The following is a 22,918-nucleotide window of genomic DNA, read 5'->3' as shown; positions in this document are numbered from 1 at the left end:
TGCAGTCAAACCGTACTAAAAGCACTGGGACCTTTGTGGAATATTTCTAAGCAATATCCAAACAATATAATATTTTCCTACTCCTTGTAATTTACTCCTCAATATGTAAGGTAAAAGATCACTTAGTTATTAAAAATATAATAGTCTGTTTAAATATGCAAATGTTTTCCCAAATAATTTTTCAAGGGAAATACCTTAATCTTAAAAAAAATAAAGGAAATTACATGCCTCACCATAGATTGCAGTCCAGTATGCTTTAAATGTTTTTTCCCCAAAAAATATACCATTATGCTTTCCTTCACATTGATTATATTATTCTAGAACTGGCTCCCTTGAGTCAACCTGCAAAATAAATTATCATGCCAATTAAAAGTAAAACGGTACTAATTGTTGTAGATCTGTGGGGGGCAGGGGGGAGGGTAGTTCTGCCCTTTCTTTAATGGTAGCAATTGCAATGGGTAACGACATTTTTTTCTAAGCTAATGTCATTTTGTTTCGATTTACCGGCCTATTGTGTTTTCAGCCTTCAAGGTGGAAAAGCAGCTACTGATAGCAAAAAACTTGCTTCAAAAAGGCCATTTTTTCAGGAAGGTTCCATGACTAGAAAACTTAGAAGTCTGCTGCAGTTACAAGGCTGATCCCAAGTGAGTCGTATAGACAAAGGCCTTTTTGGAAGCTAAAAAAAATGCAGATACAGGAGTCTTCCTGGCAAGAGAGAATACATCCATTCCACCCCCCTCCCCTCCCTGCCCCCTGTACAGCAAAGTATCGGGCTGGGGAGCCATCTTTTCTGCAGAGATTGTAAAAAGTAATGAGAGATTCTGGGTTAAAGTTCTTGGGTGTTCAACCTGAGACTGTTCAAATTTGAAGGAGTCTTTTTTTTTTTAAAAATGCGAGAAACACTGACTCAAAATCAGGCATCCAGAGATGGTAAAGGAAGCACAGTACCATCCAAAATTATGAATTGCTTAAAATTTTACTTAAGTGCTTTCACAGCATGTGGTGTACAATTTAATCAGCTCTATCACTGTTCAAACAACAAATCCACTATTTAATAAATGAGGACTATATGGTGCATACAGAAGACTAACCATTTTGCTTTTGAGCTCCCTGTGTTGCTTTGTCTTAGCCAAATCTGTTCTTCCTTGACTTACAAAACTGTAACGTGCTGCTCCTAGTCATGGAATCATAGAATCATTTCAGTTGGAAGAGACCCTTCAGGATCATCGAGTCCAACCATAACCTAACTCTAGCACTAAACCATGTCCCTGAGAACCTCATCTAAATGCCTTTTAAACGCCTCCAGGGATGGTGACTCAATCACTGCCCTGGGCAGCCTGTTCCAATGCCTGACAACCCTTTCTGTGAATAATTTTTTCCTAATATCCAATCTAAACCTCCCCTGGCACAACTTGAGGCCATTTCCTCTCATCCTGTTACTTCGGAGAAGAGGCCAACCCCCTCCATGCTACAACCTCCTTTCAGGTAGTTGCAGACAGCGATCAGGTCTCCCCTCAGCCTCCTTTTCTCCAGGCTGAACAGCCCCAGCTCCCTCAGCCGCTCCTCATCAGACTTGTGCTCCAGACCCCTCACCAGCTTCGTTGCCCTTCTCTGCACTCTCTCCAGCACCTCAGTGTCTTTCTTGTAGCGAGGGGCCCAAAACTGAACACAGAATTCGAGGTGGGGCCTCACCAGTGCTGAGTACAGGGGGAGGATCACTTCCTTTGTCCTGCTGGCCACACTGTTTCTGATACAAGCCAGGATGCTGTTGGCCTTTTTGGCCACCTGGGCACACTGCTGGCTCATGTTCAGCTGGCTGTCAATCAACACCCCCAGGTCCTTTTCCATGGGCAGCTTTCCAGCTGCTTTTCCCAGAGCCTGTAGCGCTGCCTGGGGTTGTTGTGACCCAAGTGCAGGACCCGGCACTTGGCCTTGTTGAACCTCATACAGCTGGCCTCAGCCCAACGATCAGCTGGTCCAGATCCCTCTGTAGGGCCTTCCTACCCTCCAGCAGATCAACACTCCCACCGAATTTGCTGTCGTCTGCAAACTTACTAAGGGTGGAGAGCTTCTGCTTTTAAAACTACTTAGAAACAGATAGAACAACCTCTCAAATAGATGGGGTATGCAAATTGCACAGTAACACCTATAAAGAAAGGACTTCACTGTCTTATTGTATTTGACAGGTTACAGTAGTAGCATCATCTCAGAAAATAATTTTGTTACATTTAGGGTGTCTGTATAAGATAAGCTTGTACCAGCCTAAGAAGACATGCCATTTTAAATAGCGATTGCTCTGTCAACTAGCATAATATCCCACATGACTGCTTTTATTGGTACATGTATCATTTTGGAAGCTGTTTTAACTGAGCTGGCAAAAGCCATTCTTACACTGCAATAATGCTACCCGTGACAATGATATAGACCAATATAATTGTACTCATGTAATTTATGAAGTTTTCTATGGAGATTCTTTCTTGTCATTCCCTGATTCAGCATGTTCCAGATCTGTATTGCACCACAAATCTAAGCATACTTCTAAGGCACAAATAAATAAATGTGTACAAACAGGAGCTGGGCACAGGGAGGATATGACATTTTTGAAGGGGACAGGTAGTGAGACACATACCAAAACAACTCCCATAATTTTTAATATCCTGATTTAATCCATCATCCGCTGAGTACAATAAAAACCTCAAGTCCCTGAACTAGCTTTGTTCAAGGAAGAATTTTCTTCTCTCTATCTCCTGACAGTGGTCTTCAATTAAAGCCTGCAATGATGAAGCCCACTGAGATTGACAGAGGAAATACAAGGAGAGAAACCACTGAAATGCATCTTCAGAAGCAGATTATTAAATGTCCCACAGACATTGGTACGAGTGACAGCCATCGGAGCTTAGTGAAAAAAGAGAAGCAGAAAATTAAACTTATCATTGGGCCTGATGATGATTAATATCTCTCCTCTGATGAGCTGAAACTGCTTAATCTTTGCTATTAATATCAAATCACTGAGGTGCAAGAATGGTAGCTGAAAAGGGGTATATGAGAATGTTTATTACTGGGGAGAGGGAAAAAAAGACAGACACAACTGAGGTAGGTTTTGCTATTAAATCTCCTAAAGTAAGAAAATCAGAATGAAGCTGAGAGTCACCATCAGCTGCTCTGAAGTCAGGGTACTATAAGGCAGCTCTTAGGCAAAGTTATACAATTTAAAGGAGATAAATAGTAGGTTTCAATCATTTATTTAAATGCATTTGCATTCTACAGGAAGACTACTTAATTCGTCACATCTCCACTCAAGTGTACATGAACAAGCAACTAATACCTTCACCCAACTCAAATACATTAGATAATTGTTATTTTCAAATGTACTTACCTCTGTGAATATTGGCAAAGCTTTAAAAAGAGTTAGCTGGAGTTCCCTGGAAACCAATAACTATGTGTAGCTGTGTAGACAGATTTTTATACTTGGTTCCTATAAGAATATTCTACAAAATGTACCCTCTCTTTTGAGATTTTTACCTTAAACCCTTGGGTTTGTAATGCACTGAAGCAAGAGCTGAAATAGCTAAATCCACTGTAGTTAATACTCCTAGAAAACACTCTCTGTATTACATTTTCAGACCAAAAGAAGCCTCTGTGAAAGTCAGTATAGATTATTTGAGAAACGCATTATAATAGTTTGATTAGTAGAGAATAAAAAGCAGACTTTTATAGCACGCATTCACCTGAAAATACTATTCTTGCTAATGTTAAAAGGCAAAATCACAGAGTTAGGTTAAATTAAATCCAACGACAGACAGGAAATTTACTGATTGTAAATATTAAAGCTGTGGTATTAGTTCAATACAGTTCTAGAATACTGAATGCCTTAATGCTATGAAAATAATGGAAGAGAAATCTTCCATTTCTTAATGCTGTAAAGGTAATTTGTAACCACTATATATTGATTTTATGTTTTATCGGGAGAATCGAGATTACGAGGTTGATAAAATGTAAGTTTATAAGCCTTGATCTCATGAAGAATTGGTTGCCAAATTAGTGCTCAAATAAATCTTGTTTCTTAAATTTCATAAACATTCTTAACTTGCAGCTGAAACTGTGATTTCACCCTTTCTGAAGGGTTGTTTTTCACAACTGAAAAGGTACAGTAACCTGAAGCCCAAAACAAAGAATCTGCTTGGGAAATTAGTTTTTCTGGCTTAGGATGGCAACTGATCATCCTGATAACTAGTTTCTCTTAGCTATGGTAAGGTTAGTAATTATCCTTTAAATTTATCTCTTTTTTTAAACAGCTGCATATTTTGGTAGCACTGTAGCACTCTCATCTGTAGTTCTCAAGGTGACATTTCTTGCAGTCCACTTTAGGTACTACAATATTTCATAGTCACGATCACTTATTTTACACAAACCTGAAACTCTTAAAATGATCCTTTTTATTTTTTCTTTCCTCATTTACTTCTCATCTTTCACTTCCTACCTTGAAGTCAGAAAAATCTGGACAAGGATTAAAGCATGTATTTTTGAACAAGGTGGAATAATTTATTCAGAGATATGCTAGAATCCTTCACGAGCTTTAAAATCAAGTTCAGAAATCTGGCTAGAAGAAAAGCTTTGGTGTGTCTAGAAGGCATGGGTCAGATGCAGGAACTACCAGCTAGCATTATTTTATCAACTCCGCAATATAATACAGTCTGCACTATGCAAGATATTAGAGACAGTGATTGTTAGCACTCTCCCTGATGGTAAAAATCTACAAATCTTCACAACTCAAAAAAACATTAGTAACTGTAACATGTGATTTTAGGCAGAAGGTACAAATCTGTCTGCCAGTTCCATTTTGAAACGCAAATTAAACAAAAGACCGCTGCATCTACTCTAGGAGAGAAGTACTGATGTGTAAGGAAGGAAATAGGAATGTTAAAATACGAAAAATAGGAAAAGAAAATGGTGGGGACGAACACAACTACTTTTGGATATTATTATTGTTTTAGTCTATTTAATCACATAATAGACAGGTCTTCCATGCATTTTATTCCAGCAATTTCTTCAAGCCCTTTCCAGCATATAAGAATATTTCTATCTTATTAGCTATGGCTTTATTTCAGCTACAGAAATAATCCACTATATATTACACAAATGGTATCCAGCATTCTTTGCTATTAAAATACACCATGACAACCTCAATCCTGTGTCTAGAGAGCCAATTTTAATCTATTTGGGAAGAACAATAATCGCTTTGAAGATGCAGGCCCCCGGCTTCACAGCCTAGAAAACAGTGTCCAAGCTGCCCAGGCCTCTTCTGCTTCTCCCACCAGTCTCTCTCTACCCCGACAGCACCTGTGAGAGATCAGCTACAGCCAACGCCAGCAGGTCTGACTGTATGACAATCACACTAACAGTTTATTTTGTAGAGATACATTTTGGGGTTTTCCAATTCAGGACTTTAATGTGTTAGATCCAATCTTGTAAGCTGTGTCTGAAAGTATACATTAGTGATGGTGATTTCTTTGGGCATATACAGAAGTTCAGGAATAAGTATGCAAAGAGCAGATCATGCATCTATTCTTAAGAACAGCTATAGATCTGTTGTTATAAGCTCACTGGAAAAGTATCTCATTATGAAATGCTTAATTTAGACAGCAAATATTTTAAATAGGCCCATAAGTTGTTATCTTTAACATATATTTAAGTAAATGTACAAAAAAGAAGCATGTTCTGTTATGGTTTGTGAATTTAACTTAGGAAAATGTGATTACCCCAGTATTTTTTGTAATTTTAACTTCACTACTTTCAGTTCTCCTCCTTAACTACTGATCTCTGCAAACTCTGACATTCAGCAATTTAAAATCTAAACAGAATTATAAAGGAAAAAAAAAAGGAGGTTTAAAACATACATGTTTACATCCTGGACTTCGAGTCATGTTTCACAGAACTATGGAGAAGGACAGTCATGCTACAGATTAGAAAAAACTATTACAGCAGGATAGCTCAAATGGCTTGAACATTGTTAAACTGGAAGAGAATCTCAGACTAAAACACATCATTCTCCAGGTCATCAACTTTTCCGCCTATTGTTGGTATCTACAAAGTTGAGTGAACCAATATGACTGCTGTCAGCCCAGGTTTTTGAAGTTATCTGTGCATTTAACTGAAGTCTCCAAGGATATCTAGATACATTTTAAAAAATCTCTTAGATTCGAGTCTCAAAACAAGAATTGTAGAAGGCAAAGCAACACAAGAGAGGAAAAACTTCAAGTGAGGGAAATGACTACTCAACTGAACATTTCAATGGTTGCCATGACTGAAAAATATTTGAAAACAGTAAAGAGGGAACAGAGAGATGTGTCGAAGATACTGGTATTCTTTAAGCTAAGCATACCTAAAACACATCCATCCAATATCAGGATATTAACCTACACACTCAGTTGCTTTTCATAAACCATGTTAGAGCATTAGCTGCAGAACCTAAGAATGACCATACATGATGTGCAAAGTATTTCTTCTAATTTATTTTTATCTTGACTCCTTCTTCTGGCATTACAAACATTTAAATAAATATTCAAAATATGAGTTTCAAAAGTACTGGAAGGCACTACTGATGCAATTTGCTGTCTATCAAGAAAGATTCTGATTTCAAACTTTTTCCTTATCTGAAAAAAATCCCACAAATATTAAACACAAAACTTCCACAGAAGTCAAATATCTTAAGTTAATTGTTCTGAGTTAGCTGAAACATTCACCAGAATCAAAGTACTAAATTTTCATTTCAATCTTTTAAAACGTTTATATTTCAGGTATATTTTTCCATCCTGTACACATACACTTGTTGACCTGTTTGCTCTCAAAGGTCATTGGCTAATTGCAAGTTACATTGTTAGAGGGAAAGAAGTCAGAGGTAATGAAGCTTCTCAATTGTAAGGAACACAGAGAGATGAGAGATGCTATGCATTTTACCATTGAGAAATACACTGCAGCATGAGCTCAAGATTTATTTTGATACCAGGAGACCCATCTGGGAGCTAGACTTTATAAATGTCCTAATTGTGGGAAAAGCAACTTCAACATCAATCAGCTGCATGACATCAATCACAAGTCAGGCTACATTAGTTCCAGCACTCAAAGAAAGTCTGGTGTACTTATAAACCACATATTTTATTTCAAAGAGCGAAGCACTACTTCTTAGGGGTTTGGCGTGCATTTAAAAAAAAAATAATAAAAAGGAAAAGAAAAAAAGACATTGGAGCTCATCTTGCTTTTCTGGTTTCTTTTAGAAAAATATTATTTAACTCTGAAGTTAGCAAGTACCTATCTTTGAAACAGCTAAAGAGGAATAATCAGAAAATAGCTCTCCTACTTCTAGTCTTCCATGTAGCCCTGACAGAATTCAGGCATTCAGCTGTCCCTTCTTGGAAGAAATTTGTTCACCTTAACATAACTCAACTTTTATAGACTGTATTTTTCCCAGAAGTTTGCTCAAAGAATGAGGAAGACAAAGATGGAACAAAAACCTTGAGAAATCCCACAGATCATACTCCATGTAAGCTGCTGTTCCAAAGAAACTGGAAACTTATTTCTGCTCAAAGAATTCCTTTTCATTCTAATCTTTATGTTTCTGTCAGAAATTACAAACTAAGAGCCAACTAGAAAAAGAAAGTAAAGACAAAACTGGTAGACTTGTTAAGAAACACAACATACTCTATCTGATCAAAAAATGTGTAGAGAGAAAAGAAGGTAAGCCTACATCTTCATTTACTTTTATGAAAGAATAAGCATGTACTTAAAAATATGACTGTCAAAAGAGAACATATATGTCCTGTACTGAAATTCAAAAGAGTAATGTGGACTTGCTTTAATTTGGCACAACACACTGACAAAATAAGTGGCTATTGCAAGATTCATGGCATTTCATGACACGATAATTTTGTTTTAAGGATGCAAATGCCTGGCAAGTTATGGAAGAAACAGCACTGACATCAGCATTTAGATGTTGAGCTATTCGGTGGACCTTATTAGTTAAGGATAAAACCATATTACAGGATCATAAGAATTCAGTCTAATTGAAAGAGTGGTTGAGAAGAAAAAAAACAAGAAGTGGTCCTCACTAACTCCACAGTTCAACCCCCAAAATCTTCTCATGACCGTGTTGTATTTTGGCTCACATTCTTTGCCCTAGGCCTTTCTCCTTTTGCCACAGAAACTACTTCAAACTTCCAGTCACTGCTCACAAGCAGACTGTTTCTTTATATAATGGAGAGTAAAACTCTTTTATTTTTTCATATTGACTTGTTAGTTTTATTTTCTTAGACGATGGACAGATAAGGGTTCTCACATCTGTAAAAGAAAATCTAATTGTGTGGATACTGACTTGCAAGCTAAAGATGATGTGCAGAGAACCAGACTCAGCTTTCACAGCAGTGACTTTCTGGTCAACAGCAAACTTGAACCAAACTTTGCCAGTGCTCTGTATACCCAAATCACAAGGGTTTCATAGAAAGACAAGTTTCCCAGGATAAAGAAACAAAACCTGGCATAACTCTGAGGTCTTTCACTCTCATGACTGATTTTATTCTTGTAGGATCTCAAAGTAAAAACTGCAGACATAGTTAGGAAGGTATCTTGATTGCAGCTGAGACAGAGGTGCTTAAGTGACAATTCTCAGCATATCTCCTAAAAAAAAATAATAAGAGAGGAGTAAACCACCACCATTTACTCCAGAATGGAAATGTACACAGAAGCAGCTCTTATGAAGGGGTTGCTGTGAAGCCAATCTTAACTAAAACACCTCTCCTGTAAACCTGTTCAGGTACACATCACAGTAACATCCTTATTATATGCAGAGACACCCTTTCAGAAGCTCTTTTCTCAGAACTTTGCTAAAAAGCCAGCATCAATACAGAGGTTGAAACTTCTACTTTAAATGGACACTGGACTAAGTTTTCTTGTTTAGTCCTGTTGAGACACACAGCAGATGAAATTCAGGAAAACTGAGCAAATTGTAATGAAAAAAGCAATTTTAGATTTTGCCGCTTTCTGATTACATTGTCTGTGAAGGGCTTGTTTTCTGATGTTTGCTCATCAGTTGCAAGTGCCTGACAGACATTTTAGGAATTAATTATTTGTTTGCCTCTTCCTATGAGCAACTTATTGTAAGCATTAAAAATTCAGGCAGTTTTCATCACACACACAGATCATGTGACAAACTTTTGGCACTTAACTGGATAAAGCTGAACTCCCAGAATCAGTTTTCTGATTCGAGTACTCACAAATATGATTTCAAAATCTGCTTCCCATGAATATTAAAACTGGATAGTCATTGTTTCTGTAGACAGTCTTCCCAATTAACATATTCACTAGAATATTTATGGAAAGCATACACAAAAAAGAGTGTGAACAGCATCAAAGTGAATCCATTTAAATACCAAGATGAATATTTGCAGCCTTCCTTCATTTCACTTTATTGTATTTTATGAGGTGTTTGCCCAACTCTGGCTTCAATCACGTCTCTATAGATTACTTGGACTAAAACGTACTGTCAGGGAATGACAGTTGCCCAACACTGGATTGAAAAGAAGACAATCCAGGAAAGCAAGTCCCAGGAAAGAAGGCAGGCTCTGTTTTTAAAATATTACCCATGCAGTTAAGAAAAAACAGAGTCAACTTCCTGCTCTCTCACAGATTCCCTACATGATCTCACAAAACTTCTCAAGTTTTCATCTTAACGTTATACTAGTGACTCTTCCTTTCCTGTGAAATATGTTTTACCCAGGAACCCTACACAGAAACTTTACGGTTTTCAAGCTCAAGTGGATCCACCATGGAGAAACTGTTAATTCAAGTGTATTTTCACCCTGTTAAAGCAAAGGTGACTGTGAATCAGCTGAGTCCACACAGCCACAGTGGACACTTTATTGAGGAATCAGTAACCTAGAGAGCATGTGTCAAATTACAGTTCCAAGTCTCCATTTCATATGACCTTCATGGTAAAGGGGATAGGAAACCGCTGCGTATAGCTTGGAAAATGATCCTGTTTCTGGAGATACTGTTGGTTAGTGAAACTGCTATTTTCTAACAAAAATTCATCATATATTATTTGATTATTTCCTATTCCCTGTTTTAAATGCACTCCACCCTTCCTACTCTATTACCTTGCCTTTTGAATGTAATTTACGAATGTTGGAACAATTAGCTTTTTCATTCAAAGTAACTGATAACTGAAATTATGCTGTCCTTGTGCATTATTAAAAACAACAACAGTAACCAGGTACATTCAAAGGCTGTATAACATTCAAAATCCTCTTTAATATTCTAGTTCATAACCTTAATAGACATTTATACATGATTAATGAGGCTTTTAGTAGCTGTTGCTGTCACAGCTTGAGTAATGCCACCTCCAATGAATATTCCAAGGGAAGAGTCTGGCAGTGTCTGAGTGACAGCTGTGAAGCAGAACACTGCACTGTATTCTCTGACAAGAGAAACAAAACCCAAAATGAAACAAAATTCTGTCCTAAAGAACTGCAAACTATTTAAAAAGCAGAACATGGCAACCGAATACATTAGGGCATGTTTTGTATTGCAGATTCACTAATGAAGAGCTTATAAAGGGTTTCTAAATGTGATCCTATTGCCATGCTCCAGCGAAGTTCTTGGATATAAACACATGGATGAAAAATGTAATTCCTAATTACATCGAGGACACGTAATTTTCGGACACAGCACTGCAGATATCGGTACCGAAGAGAGATACAAAAACCAAACAAAAAAACCTGCAAAAGACTACAAAAAAAGAGCACATTTTTTGCTATGACAACTCAACCTTTTTAGCTTAGTGAAAAAAAGACTGAGTGGTTACTTGACTACTATATGTAAGTACCTTCAAACAGAAACATACCCAGGCCTGACAGGGGAATAATTAGCATGGATTCGCCAAGGGTAAATCATGCTTGAACAAGACGACTACCTTCTATGATGAAATTACTAGATCTATGAATAAGACATGACCAGTAAACGCAATCTCCTTTGAATTTAGCACAGTTTTCAGTATGGTCTCCCATAGCACTCTTGTATTCAAGTTGGGATTTTACAGTCTGTATGGGTGGACTGCTAGATGGATGAAAAAGTAGCTGGAATGTTGGGCTCAAAGGGTGATGGTTACCTGTTCATGCTCTGACTGGAAGTCAGTTACAGGCAGAGTTCCTCAGTGTCTATTCTGCAGCCAGTCCTTTTAAATGTTTTTTATCAATGACTCGAAGGAGAAATCAGAATTCACCCATAGCAAGACAGCAAATGACACCAAGCTTGGGAGTCATAGTCAATCAACTCACAGGCAAAGGTGCCATCCAGGGGAACCTAGACAGGCTGGAGCAACGAACAAAGCAAAGCCCTGCAATGAAGGAAGTGACCATTCTCCTTTACCCGGTACTCATTAGACCACGTCTGGAACACTGTGTCCAGTTTGGGGTCCCAAATATAAGAATGACATCAGTGAAGTTCATTGTAGAGCTATCAAGTCGTACAGGGGCTGACATGCTTGCCCTGGGCTTGTTCAGCCTGAAAAAGAGAAGGCTCCGTGGGTCTTAGCAAGTTGCAGGAAAATGGAGCCAGGCTCTTCACAGCGATACACAGTGAGGGGATGAGTGACGTCAGGGATAAATTGAAGGAAGGGAAGTTCAAACTAGATATGAGGAGAAACTCTTCCACCTGAGGACAGTTAAGCAGTGGCACAAGTTGCCCACGGCAGGCATGTAGACTCTGTCCTTGGAGGTTTTCAAGATATAACTGCATAAAGGCCTAAAAAATCTCACCTGACCCCAAAGCCCACCCTGCTTTGAGCAGGAGTTTAACCAGAGAACTCCTGAGGTCCCTTAGACCCTGAATAATTGAGTCTATGAAGATACCAAGTACTGACGATTTAACTTTGTGGAGAAAAGTATAACAAGAACCGTTTACTTGAATGTGAAACCAGATGAACTGAAAACTTCTAGCACTGCATGTGATTAATCAAAGAAACTAGTGCCAGAAGACAGAGAGGGCTCTCCACTCCGGTTGGTTTCAAATCAAGGTACAATGCTGTTGTGGGACATTTTCTACTCAAGTATACGCAGAGATCTTAAAACGTAAGTAAGCTGCGTGAACCATAACAGAGTACAAAACAAGACGTCAGATAAAATGCCAAAATGGCTTTAACTCTCTGCCCATAATACATACAAGTTAAGGAAACGCTAGCTATTATTTGGTTAAATAAATATTTTAACTCATCTCAGTTTTTAACCAACAAAATTAAATTATGCCTCATCCAAAAATCAAAAGAAAAATAAAACAGATACAGAAAAAAACCTGCAAAAGTAACTAACTTTATATAACTTCCAGTCCTGCTCCAGTGCAAGGCTTCTTAATAGGTAATGGGCTTGGCTCCCTGGTTTGCATTTAAGATTAACTCACACTGAGAGCTTTAAGTCATTTCAAATACCGCGTAGCAGCACATTTCAAGATTTCTATTGAGCTCTCTGTAAAAACAAAGGATTCTACAAACAAGGGAATTTAAAGGAGCATGTCATTATCAATTGTGGAGACAATTAAAATAGTCATTACAACAAGGCAGTGTAAGATTCTTCTAAAAGCAAAAAGGTGAGGCCTGCATTTGCTCAGCTTTTAAAAATCAAACAAAATCAGTACTGGTCTACCTGCCAGATCATTAGTTTTCAAGTATGCAGCCAGTACTCCTTACATTTCCAATTTAACACGAATCCCGTAAGTGTTTAATTCCAAATGAGCTCACAGAGTTACTGCCCATTAATGCAGAATTTTAAGTAACCAAATCAATTTGCATAAGCAAATTAATTTGCATAAGCAAATATTTGTACCTGACATGTAACTAATTCAGAAATATATGTAACACACACTGAAAATCTTTACATGTTCTTACTTGCAATTTAACTTGGAATTCAATTTTGTCTTGAAACAAAACACAAATTCGTCAGCCAAGGTTACATGAAAGAAGCTTGACATTTTAAAAAATGCCTTTTTAAAATGATCAGACTGTTAAGTGGTGTTTGAACTGTTTTTTAAAGGCTGAAACACCTTTCCTTGTGCTTCAAAGGCTGAAACACCTTTCCTTGTGCTAAGATAACTATGAAGGCTGAACAAGTTTTTTCTCTTGCCAATATAACACACCTATTGCCAAACAAAATGTTCCACCTCAAAAAAAAACACCAACCCACAACAAACAAAAACAAACAAACAAACAAAAAGGCAAACAAAAAAAAAGACAAGCTACAAAGTAACAAAAAATAAGAGATCCAGATCCAGCATTTTCTAACTTTACTTAACTGAAGTATCACGGCTGAACTCCTCCTTCCTTTAAGGCCAGCAAAAAAGGTTAATCAGATAGACACTTTAAAAGGCAAAGTAGTGGTTATTCCAAGCCTGATTATAGGAAGTGCTAGCTCTATAGCTGCAAGTCAATGCACCTAAAAACTTGAGGATCTCCACCTGAAGAAAGAATAGGACAGAAAGATATTCCAGCTATAGTAACCCACCACTACCCAGAGGGATCTGCATTCAAGCTGATTTTATATAACAAGATTTTACATAGGTATTCATTGATTTCCTGTGTTCAGCCTCTAGCACAACAACCAGAGAGGCAGTGGCCAGAACTAATAATCTTCACAGAAAGGCAAGAAAAGAGCCCCATGTGTTCGCAGCTTTGGGCCATGTAGGCATTTATATAATTAAATCAGGAGCCCATAAAACATTTTGCAGAATTCTTTGCTGCTACACTTACACCTTGCAGAGCACACTGGACCCACAAACTGGGTACCAGCTGGGGCAGTGAGCAGCAGCACACTGGACCACAGGACAAGAGAAAGCCACAGCTGACTGACGATGACCCAGCAAAGGCCACTATGCAAAGAACCATGCCGGGCACTCATGACCCTGACTTGTACTCTAGGTCCTTCACGCTCTTGTAGCTAGATACACCTCCTGCTTCGTGTCCCAAAATCAGACTTGGTAGTCCATGTCATCCATACATATAAGGCCTAGCACACAGGCCCATAAAAAGAAGAGTTGTGTAAAGAGTTCCCAGTGCACATACAGATGCCTTTTTAAAACATTAAAATAATATTGAGGGCAGATCTCAAATGAGACATCAATTTTAATTAAAAGAAAATCTTCCAGGGCGTAAGATAGATCAACTTTTAAAAATTAGAAAACAGAGAGAGGAAATGAGTAAGGTGGGTTTTTTTGTTGCAGTTTGTAAAAGTTCGAAGATGAGAGGAAAACCAAATAACCAGAGCCAGCAATTACCTCCTCCTCAGCAGTAAGAGCATGTAAGAAAGGCCCTTTGTTGAAATCTGCACCTTGGGAACTACTTCCTATGCAAGACAAACCAGATTTATTTAAATAAAATCAATGATGTGTCATCCACATTTGTCTGCTCTGAAACAAATCATTCAACATGCCCTCCCCCAGCCATTATTCCCCTCCTACCTTCAAAACTCCCAGCAAACAGATAAATCCATGTAATGGCTGGGACAAAAAGGATGGTCAGAGAGGCAGCCAGGAATTTCCGTCGCCCTCTGCAGATTCCCAGCATTCTCTCAGGAGTGCAGATTCCCAACCCAGTGCTGTTCCTATGTCGGAAGCAAATAGTCCACAGCCTCCCACATATTATTCCCTGAAAAGGAAAGGAAAAAAAGGGTTAACAGCTTCTCTCTCTACAGAAAGGTAGACTACGCCAGCGCTCCTAAAGAGTTAAAAGAACACGGCTAAAAACAGGGTTACCACAATTGCAAAGTAGTACCCATTTCAACATTATCCATGAATGCTTAATAACAAAGCAAGTTTTAGAAGTAGGCTAAGACAGTAAGTCAATAAAACCCATCATATCACCTAAACACACGGAGCGCTAATCTTACACAGAGCCATCACCTTTATTTGTTTTTTCACAACTCTTTTACACTACAGAAACTCTGAGTTCTCTGATGTCTATGTGTGGTGGTGCCCCCGCAGCAGATAAGAGAAAGGCACCCGTATTTCTTCACCTGCTCTCAAAGAGCAGAAGTCATACCAGTGGATCGATGCACTGCCTGCAGGGTAAAGTTTGGGGGCAAAGGGATAGTATTAAAATGACCCACTTTGCCAATCAAGAAGCAATGCTGATGAACTGCTACATAAAAGGGGAGAAGAGAAAGAGCAAAATGGGCAAGGAAGCCTCCTTAGTCCCAAAAGGGGATATCAGGAGCTTTAGACTGTATGCTATGAGAAAAAAAAGGCGATTCTGGAGATTGCCACTGTTTTTATGAGGAAAAAAAATAAATCTGATCTTAATTTGTTTAAAATAATTGTTCTGCATTTCAAAAAGGTCAAGATGGCAGAACAATCTGATGATTTTTATTCATGGGAAAATGAATATTTCTACACCTGTGCAGGCATCAGCATTGCACATCTTTTGCTCTTTTTTTGTTAGAAAATGGCGGAAACGCTTGTGTGAGAGTAGCGAAGTTAGAGAAGGGAGGTATTAAGTCCATGCAAATCTAGTTCAGGTTTTGTGTGAAAGGGCTTATGTTTTCTAATTTGATAAAAAGAATTGATCTGCAAGAATGATAGGGAAAGAAATGCAGACTCTGGCAGTACAAGGTGTTTAATAACAGAGCCCTTTGGCTTATGCTTAGACTAGCACTAGAGCTGAAATCAGCAATTAAAGCATTTCTACACTGACGTATTATGAATGGCTACTGTGTGCCTCGAAAATATGTCTGAGCTCTACAGCTCCATGTATATTGCAGTGCAAGTCAATTCTGAAATCAAATTACAGCAAAAATGAGAATTATAGACAAGAGAAATGGGTTCAGACAAAGAACTCTGCTGCTGGAGATACCTGGCTGCAGTAATCAGGAAAACTTACAGCTCTTCCTCCAAAATTCAATAGAGCTCACTTTACTACACTACAGTTTAAGAGACATGATAATACTCCTGACCTTGGAACTGATAAAATGGACCATAATTTGTCCAGAGCCAGCCTAAAAAAGCATTCCATTGTGTCAGCTTTTCAGCGCAATGAATGCCTTACCACAGAGATTTCGCACAAAACATGTGGACAGACTTAATATTAACGACTGCAGTATTAGAGTCACTGTGTTAGACAGAGACACGCATTTGGTAGATAAATTCTGGAGAACTCTTATCTTTATTCACTGTATTTGGATAATGCTTACATTTTGTTTCTTTTCCTTACATCACAGAGCTTCTACAACAACTCTGAAGACAGTCCTTTACACGCCTACTTGAAAAACACAGATAATCTCCCTCACTTCTGTGTTTTACACTAGCTATATGTGTGTATATTTTAAAGTGCACAGAATCACTTACTTTAAGTAGGATTTTTTTTTCCTTTAATATCGTGGTGTGCACCACTGACATCAATCCATGCATGGAAAACTAAATCTTTGAAAAAATAAACTCACAGGCAGGATCATTCCCAAGCAGCCACATCTTGTAATGCAACATGCACTAGATACATACTGCTCCTATCAAATACACCTGTAAAACCCACAGGTAGTGAAGTAAGAGTCAACCCTACATGTTTTTTGAAATCATGCTGTTACAAGTACACTGATACAAGTTTTTGGGATAATGACGCCCAGACACTGAAGCTTGGGGTCATAGTGCTGCTAGAAGATTAATTCATCCTGGGGCTGCATATTCAAGAAATAATTCAATTTTTCCCATATACTCTTTTACATATCCATGCAAGTTAAGCTTCTGAACAGAGGTCAATATGGAGGACGAAATCCAGCTTTTCTACCCCACGAATGTAAAGTACCCTAAGAAATCAGGAAAATATAAGGAGCAACACTGAACTCCCAGTTCAGCTACAAAGGAAAGCCAGGAATGTGGCAAATTCAGTTTCCTACGGATTGTCATCATTCAAACAAAACAGCCAAATCCTTCTGCACATTCATGCACAGCTTTTATCTAAATAGGAAGACATTTGGGAAAATCCTAGACAGACAAGTCAGTTTGTGATGGATCACTCTAGGAAATGCTGAGATATTTCTTTTAACGGTTCTTTAAAAGAGTAAAGAGCCATAAACTATTTTAAAGGAAATTTCTACTATCTCCCCAAACTTGTGAGTAGTTTCCTCTGAGTCTTAAATATTCATTTTCAGTGCATAAAATCACCACACCTGCTGAGTAGTTTTTTCCAAACTACACAATGTATCATGTGCAAACCCTACACAAGAAACTGTATAAAAGGTCCATGAATGGTAATGAAGATGCTTAGCTTAAAGTAAAAGCTTTGGACTCAATCATGTGTTCATTTTTGGGTTTACTCGTAAAGACTTTTACCTAATGTACTATAGTCAAATAAACTGAAAAAAGATATTGCAGCTCTTTGACTTGGTTTTCTTTTCAGTGCAACAAGTGCCAGATTGACACGGTCATGAGAGGAGAGTGGCCAACAACACGTGCTGGAGCAAGGGCTGAGCACAGAACACGGTACCACCGCGCACACTTCTGCCACGTGAGCTTGCTGCTGCCTGGCAGACTTCTACAGCATCCACCGCTCCTCCAGCCACAGTCCTACTCAATCACGCTGACACCTGCCTGAAAGGTCTAAGAAAGCACTTTCATGGTACGAGCTAAAAACGAAGCTACTTCGGATGTCAGATTGCTAGATACATTCATCTTTTCAGTAACAACAAACACTATAAGATGGTTCACTTCATTTACGCAAATCTGTGCAGCATTCCTCCTGGTAGCTTTCAGTCTTAACAGCTCTGCTACCTAAACACCATGACTCAGAAACACATAGCATGAAATATGTTGGAAGAAAAAAAGAAAGGCTGAGGATGTAAGTAGCTAATATAGGTGAGATACTCCAATGAAAAAATAGCCAGTGGTTCCACTTAATCTGTTGCCCAATGTTAGTATTTTCAGAGATGTCCAAATGAGCCACACTGACCATCTGCAACTTTAGCCGCCTTTATTGCATTCATCTCAAAGTAAGGGAGATCAAAATCAGCCCCAGAGTGAAAGGAAACGGCTGGGAGAGTTTCTGGTAAGCGGTTTGCCATTTGAAACATGGTCTCAGCTTCACTTCTCCAGACATGATTAGACTTCCTGCCCATGCCACAGATACAGAGAAGGTGCATGCATTTCAGGACATTTTTCTGCCTTGGTCTTCAATTTTTAAGCAGTGAATGAGCTCCAAGAACATCATATAATTATATTTTAGAAATCTGATTAAACAAGTAATACCCAAAAAAGTTAGCTGTATGCAAATCATGCAAGTATGTGTTGCTGTCAGTAAGTCAGATGCTCTACTTTTCCACAATGCACCCAGTTCAAGATCTATAAAACCTACTGCACATGTACAGAGCAACAGCCATTAATACAGAAACCTCAGGCCAGCTCATCCTTGATTACTGCAAAAGGTGCTATAAAAGGCTACTAGCATGGACAATGCCTATGAAATAAATTGAGTTCCTCATTACAAAGACTTACGCATGACCTTCTTACCACATGGCAACAGTGAACGAAATGACTTGCTACCTTCACATATGGTCAAATGCTTCCATGAACTACACTACCCTGTCAGAGTGGTTGCTTTGTTTTAAATCAAGGATTATCTCCTCAGCCAAGTGTGAAGCAGCTCTCAGCCAGTATGAACGGCACATGTATTAAAGCATGTAACACAACACTAATCACATTGCTATTCAGTTTCTATTCATTTATTTTTTTAATTACGGCATGACAGCTCAACTATGTCGGACATTCAGCAGGAGTTCAGTGAACAATGGAAGTAATTATGAAAACAAAAATCAAACACAATTAACTAGATTTAACTGCTCTACTATAAAAAGCTTTTCGAACTGCTTCACACATTTCCTTGCATTTGTTACAGTTAATCTTATCCCAGTAATCTTCCATTTGTTTTCAGAGCCACTGAAATGAATATATACAGTTAAAGCTGTTTGTATACCAATCCCAAGCCTTGGCTTTGCTGTGTTTCTTGAATTAATGTTATCTAATTCTTTCTGCTTTTCCACACTTGCAGTCACAGAGTCAATGAACAATTTCTACTGTAAAGCTTTTCCCTTGGCTCTGTGTCAATGTAGCATCCGTCCCTTGTGAGAGACTTTTCACAGTTTTTTGCCAAACCTAAAATATAAATAACCTAAAGAAAAAAGCAGTATCTCAGCCAGGATTTTTCTATTTTTCTATAAAATGTTGCTAATGTGGGGTTATAATGAGGTCACTCCTTGCTAGTCAGCTTTTTATCTTGCAGCTTTGTGGTCTTCCAGTTACGAAAGTTGTTTGTCATGTGATAGATTTTTGTCACGTTAGAGAAAACTTTGGTACCATAAAGGCAGGGTGTGGAATAAACCCAATATTATGAAATAAAAGATTAAAACATTAAGTGATAACTCTTAAATAAACAGCCCTTTGTTAATATACGCTACTTCTCAAGTTCTCACAGCAGAAATAGCATTTTGAAGTAAAATGCCATCATCTCTCATCAACCTCTTCTTCTTCTCCCACAAGGAAGAACATGCTACAGAGACAAATCTCAGGCTCCCTTTGTTCCCAAACTCTGAATTTTCTAGGCATTGGAGATCTTGCCCCAAATTAGACTTCTTAATCCTACAGTATCTTGACTTTAAAAGATGGATTTGGAGTAAACTCAGACTCAGCATCCACCTCAGAAGTTGTGTGAAACCACTTTAAAGAATAGATTACAGCAGTTTCCAAATGCTACCCAATTTACTCTTTCTCAACTAGTTACAAGAAAATAGTCCTATCTACAAGAGAGAAAATAGCCAATAAGTTGACAGCACAAATGAATTCTGCCTTGGAACTGGGCTAACTGCTCAGAGGGCACGCAGGATTGACACCTTCTTTTATATCTTCACTCACTACGTGCCGTGGCTCAAGGAAAATCCTATTAGTGTACTGTTAATCAAAATTTTCTAGAAGGTTTCAGCTGTAAGCAACACCTCCACAGGAATGAGGATCTAGCAGTCACAGACAGAGAGAACTAACTAAATAATATACTTTCATAATTTTCCTTTTTTGTTCCTATGTATTCCTTTATTTGTATGCACATATATATGTATATATTTATGTATGCATTTTTAATGGCATTCCTTTTTCCTTTCAAGCCCAGACTGCTCAAAGGAAGGAAAGCCTGAAACTTAAAGACATATTATCAAGGAATAACACAATTTAAGACCAACAGGATAAGAATCTTTTTCTAAGCCTCCACTAAAATGTCACTGTTAATATGGGGGGGGGGGGGGAATCTATCTGTTTAGAAGAGACAGCAGCAACAAAACACAATCATGACAGAAAGCTCAATCTTGCCTGTTATTCACATTTCATTTGCAGCTCAAGAATGATACTTATTTTCAAAGCAGCTACTGACCTGGTTTTTCAATGAGTTCTCTAAACTCTGCTTTACCCTCCTCACCTGTATAGGCTTTTAGCAACAGTATTTCCTGACTCCCCAACTTATCTCAGGACTCAGCACAACTCAAAGAAAGTGAAACAGAGCCCGAGTCAGTTTGTACAGCAGAAGTCTAACAAGATACTACACATACATCCTAAGAAAGCTTTAGAATTTGAGATCCCAATGCCATTGAATTATAAACATTCTGGAGATCATGGCCAACCAGCAGTAATAACTGTGACAGAGAATCTTTCAGTAGCAAAGCAATTCTGCTCCAGAATCACGGTTTACACTCAGACCGTAACATTATTAAATACCTGAATTTCAGGCTTAAAAAAAAAGGACAAAGTGACACAACTTGCCATGCTCAGTCCTCTCCATCTGAAATAATAGCAGGAAGAAAAAGAAAAAACAACATGCTGCCTTGTCCTTGGCTGGAAGAATCGGTATGGCGCTGCATCGTTACTCTCCCTGCCTCTGTACCAGGGCATCTTTCTCCTTCATAATCAAATACTGAAGGGTCTTGGGTTTGTCCATTCATTAATTCCCTTTCTTAGGTATTGTGTGCATGAAACCACACAGAAAACAAAATGGTCTTTAAATCACACAACACACATAACACCTCTCAAGAATATTGATGCTAATACTTCACTTCTCAGCTAAAGTTCTTGGATGCTTATCCAAAAGCAGCGTTTACCTTCATTAAAATCCTCTGCGTACACAGCTGCTTTAACAGGAGAATTTATTAAAGATTCATAAGAAAGTTTTGCCCAGGAGAAAACATTTATTGCTTGAAGTGTTCCTCCCTGACAAAAGAATCCATGTCCCTGTATGAAGCAAAGTCCTATTATAAAAAAAGAACCCTTTACCGCACAGATCCCAAACTACAAGTTAGTTTTACATGGGGATTTGTAACACGCAGCTACTTACTTGTCAGATGGAAATAGAAGTCGGCATAGTACTTGCAAATCACTCTTTATGAAATACTCATATTAAATCAAAACAATAAAAAGAGAGAGGGAAATGGGCCCAGGTGGTTTCCTCCTCAATCCCGACAGTGAGGAGGAAGGAGAAGAGGAAGAGTGGATGGATCCTGTGGGTCAAAAACTGGTCGTGCAGCTGATATTGACAAGAGATAACTCTGATTTTACAACCACGGCACCCCCTTCGAGAATGGAGGATTGCTACGAAGAGGCAGGATCCATCTGCCCACATGGGGCAAAAGTGCCTTTTCCAATAGGCTGGGGCCAAACCAGTGCGGAATTAAATTGCAAGTAACAAGGAGGGGGATGAACAAATGAGAAAGTAGTGGATTGGGTCAGCAAGCAAAGGATGTTGAGTGATGTGCACAGGAGACACCTGTCTGCAGCAATGAGGCAATGGATGGGTATAGGCTTTTTAGGAAGGACCAGTCAAGAAGGCAAGGAGGAGGAATTGCCCCGTATGTGAAAGCAGCAGAAAGGCCCAGAGCTCTCCTTGGGATTCTTTCCCTCCACGCATCACCACTGAGAAACACCTGGAGTTATGTCCAAGTCTGGGCTCCCCAGACACAGACAGAGAGGCTGCAGAACCTTCACCCTTGGAGACATTCAAAACCCAACTGGACATGACCCTGAGCAACCTTCTTCAGCTCATCTTGCTCTGAGCAGGAGGTTTGATTAGACAATCTCCAGAAGTCCCTTCCAAAATCAAATCCATGGTTTTGGAGAGGTTGTGCAGTCTTGTTCTCTGGAGACATTCAAGACCCACCTGCACACATTCCTGTGTGATCTGCTCTAGGTGACCATGCTTTAGCTGGTGAGTTGGACTAGATGATTTCCAGAGGTCCCTCCCAACCCCAACCATTCCGTGATTCTGTGATTTATAGCGGCCATTTAATTTAAATCCCCAAAAATTCCAAATAACATCTACTCCACTATGCATGAATAATAATGCACATAAACAATTATACTGAAACCCGGGTAATCCAAGGTTAAATGTTATCTAGTATAAATCAACATACCTTCACTAAGGTCAATTCAATCTGTATCAATTCACAACAAATATGAACTGTCTCTCATAATTAATGCACAAGAAGTTGAATTTTTATATAAGCACCAAAATTCTCACCTCATGACTACATATTGCTTAAACATTACCAAACCCACAAATATTTCTATCATATTTATATAAAAATAAAACAAACGATGTAATGAAAACTCCAAGAATTGCTGAGGATTTCATATTTGAATAACTGAGGACACAATGGATAGGAAAAAAATGGTTTATATATATATATATATATATATATATATATATATGGCCATGATGGAAAGCAGAAGAAAAATCCTTCACTATGATTACAGTGCTACTTTACTAAGTACATCATACATTCTCAATACCTGTTTGATGCTACTACAGAATATTAAACAGCAGCATGAGTTGTGAGCTGCTTTTTTTAGTAAGTTTCCTGCTGAAATC

General features: G+C 38.4%; 1 protein-coding gene across 2 annotated transcripts in view; it reads right to left on the bottom strand.

The window, feature by feature from the left end:
• The window catches only part of LARGE1 (LARGE xylosyl- and glucuronyltransferase 1), a 289,002-nt gene that overhangs the window by 189,933 nt on the left and 76,151 nt on the right, over positions 1-22,918 (bottom strand). For both annotated transcript variants that reach the window (XR_010607125.1, XM_065646803.1), the window contains exon 3: positions 14,494-14,680. Coding sequence is in view for 1 of the 2 variants with exons in the window: in XM_065646803.1 (XP_065502875.1) it covers positions 14,494-14,599 (106 nt within the window). In the remaining variant the exon portion in view is untranslated. The remainder of the gene's footprint in view (positions 1-14,493; positions 14,681-22,918) is intronic.

Source organism: Caloenas nicobarica, chromosome 1, assembly GCF_036013445.1.
Source record: "Caloenas nicobarica isolate bCalNic1 chromosome 1, bCalNic1.hap1, whole genome shotgun sequence".
Classification (NCBI taxonomy): domain Eukaryota; kingdom Metazoa; phylum Chordata; class Aves; order Columbiformes; family Columbidae; genus Caloenas; species Caloenas nicobarica.
Note: the sequence above shows the minus strand (reverse complement) of the source record. Positions and strands in the feature narration are given on the sequence as shown.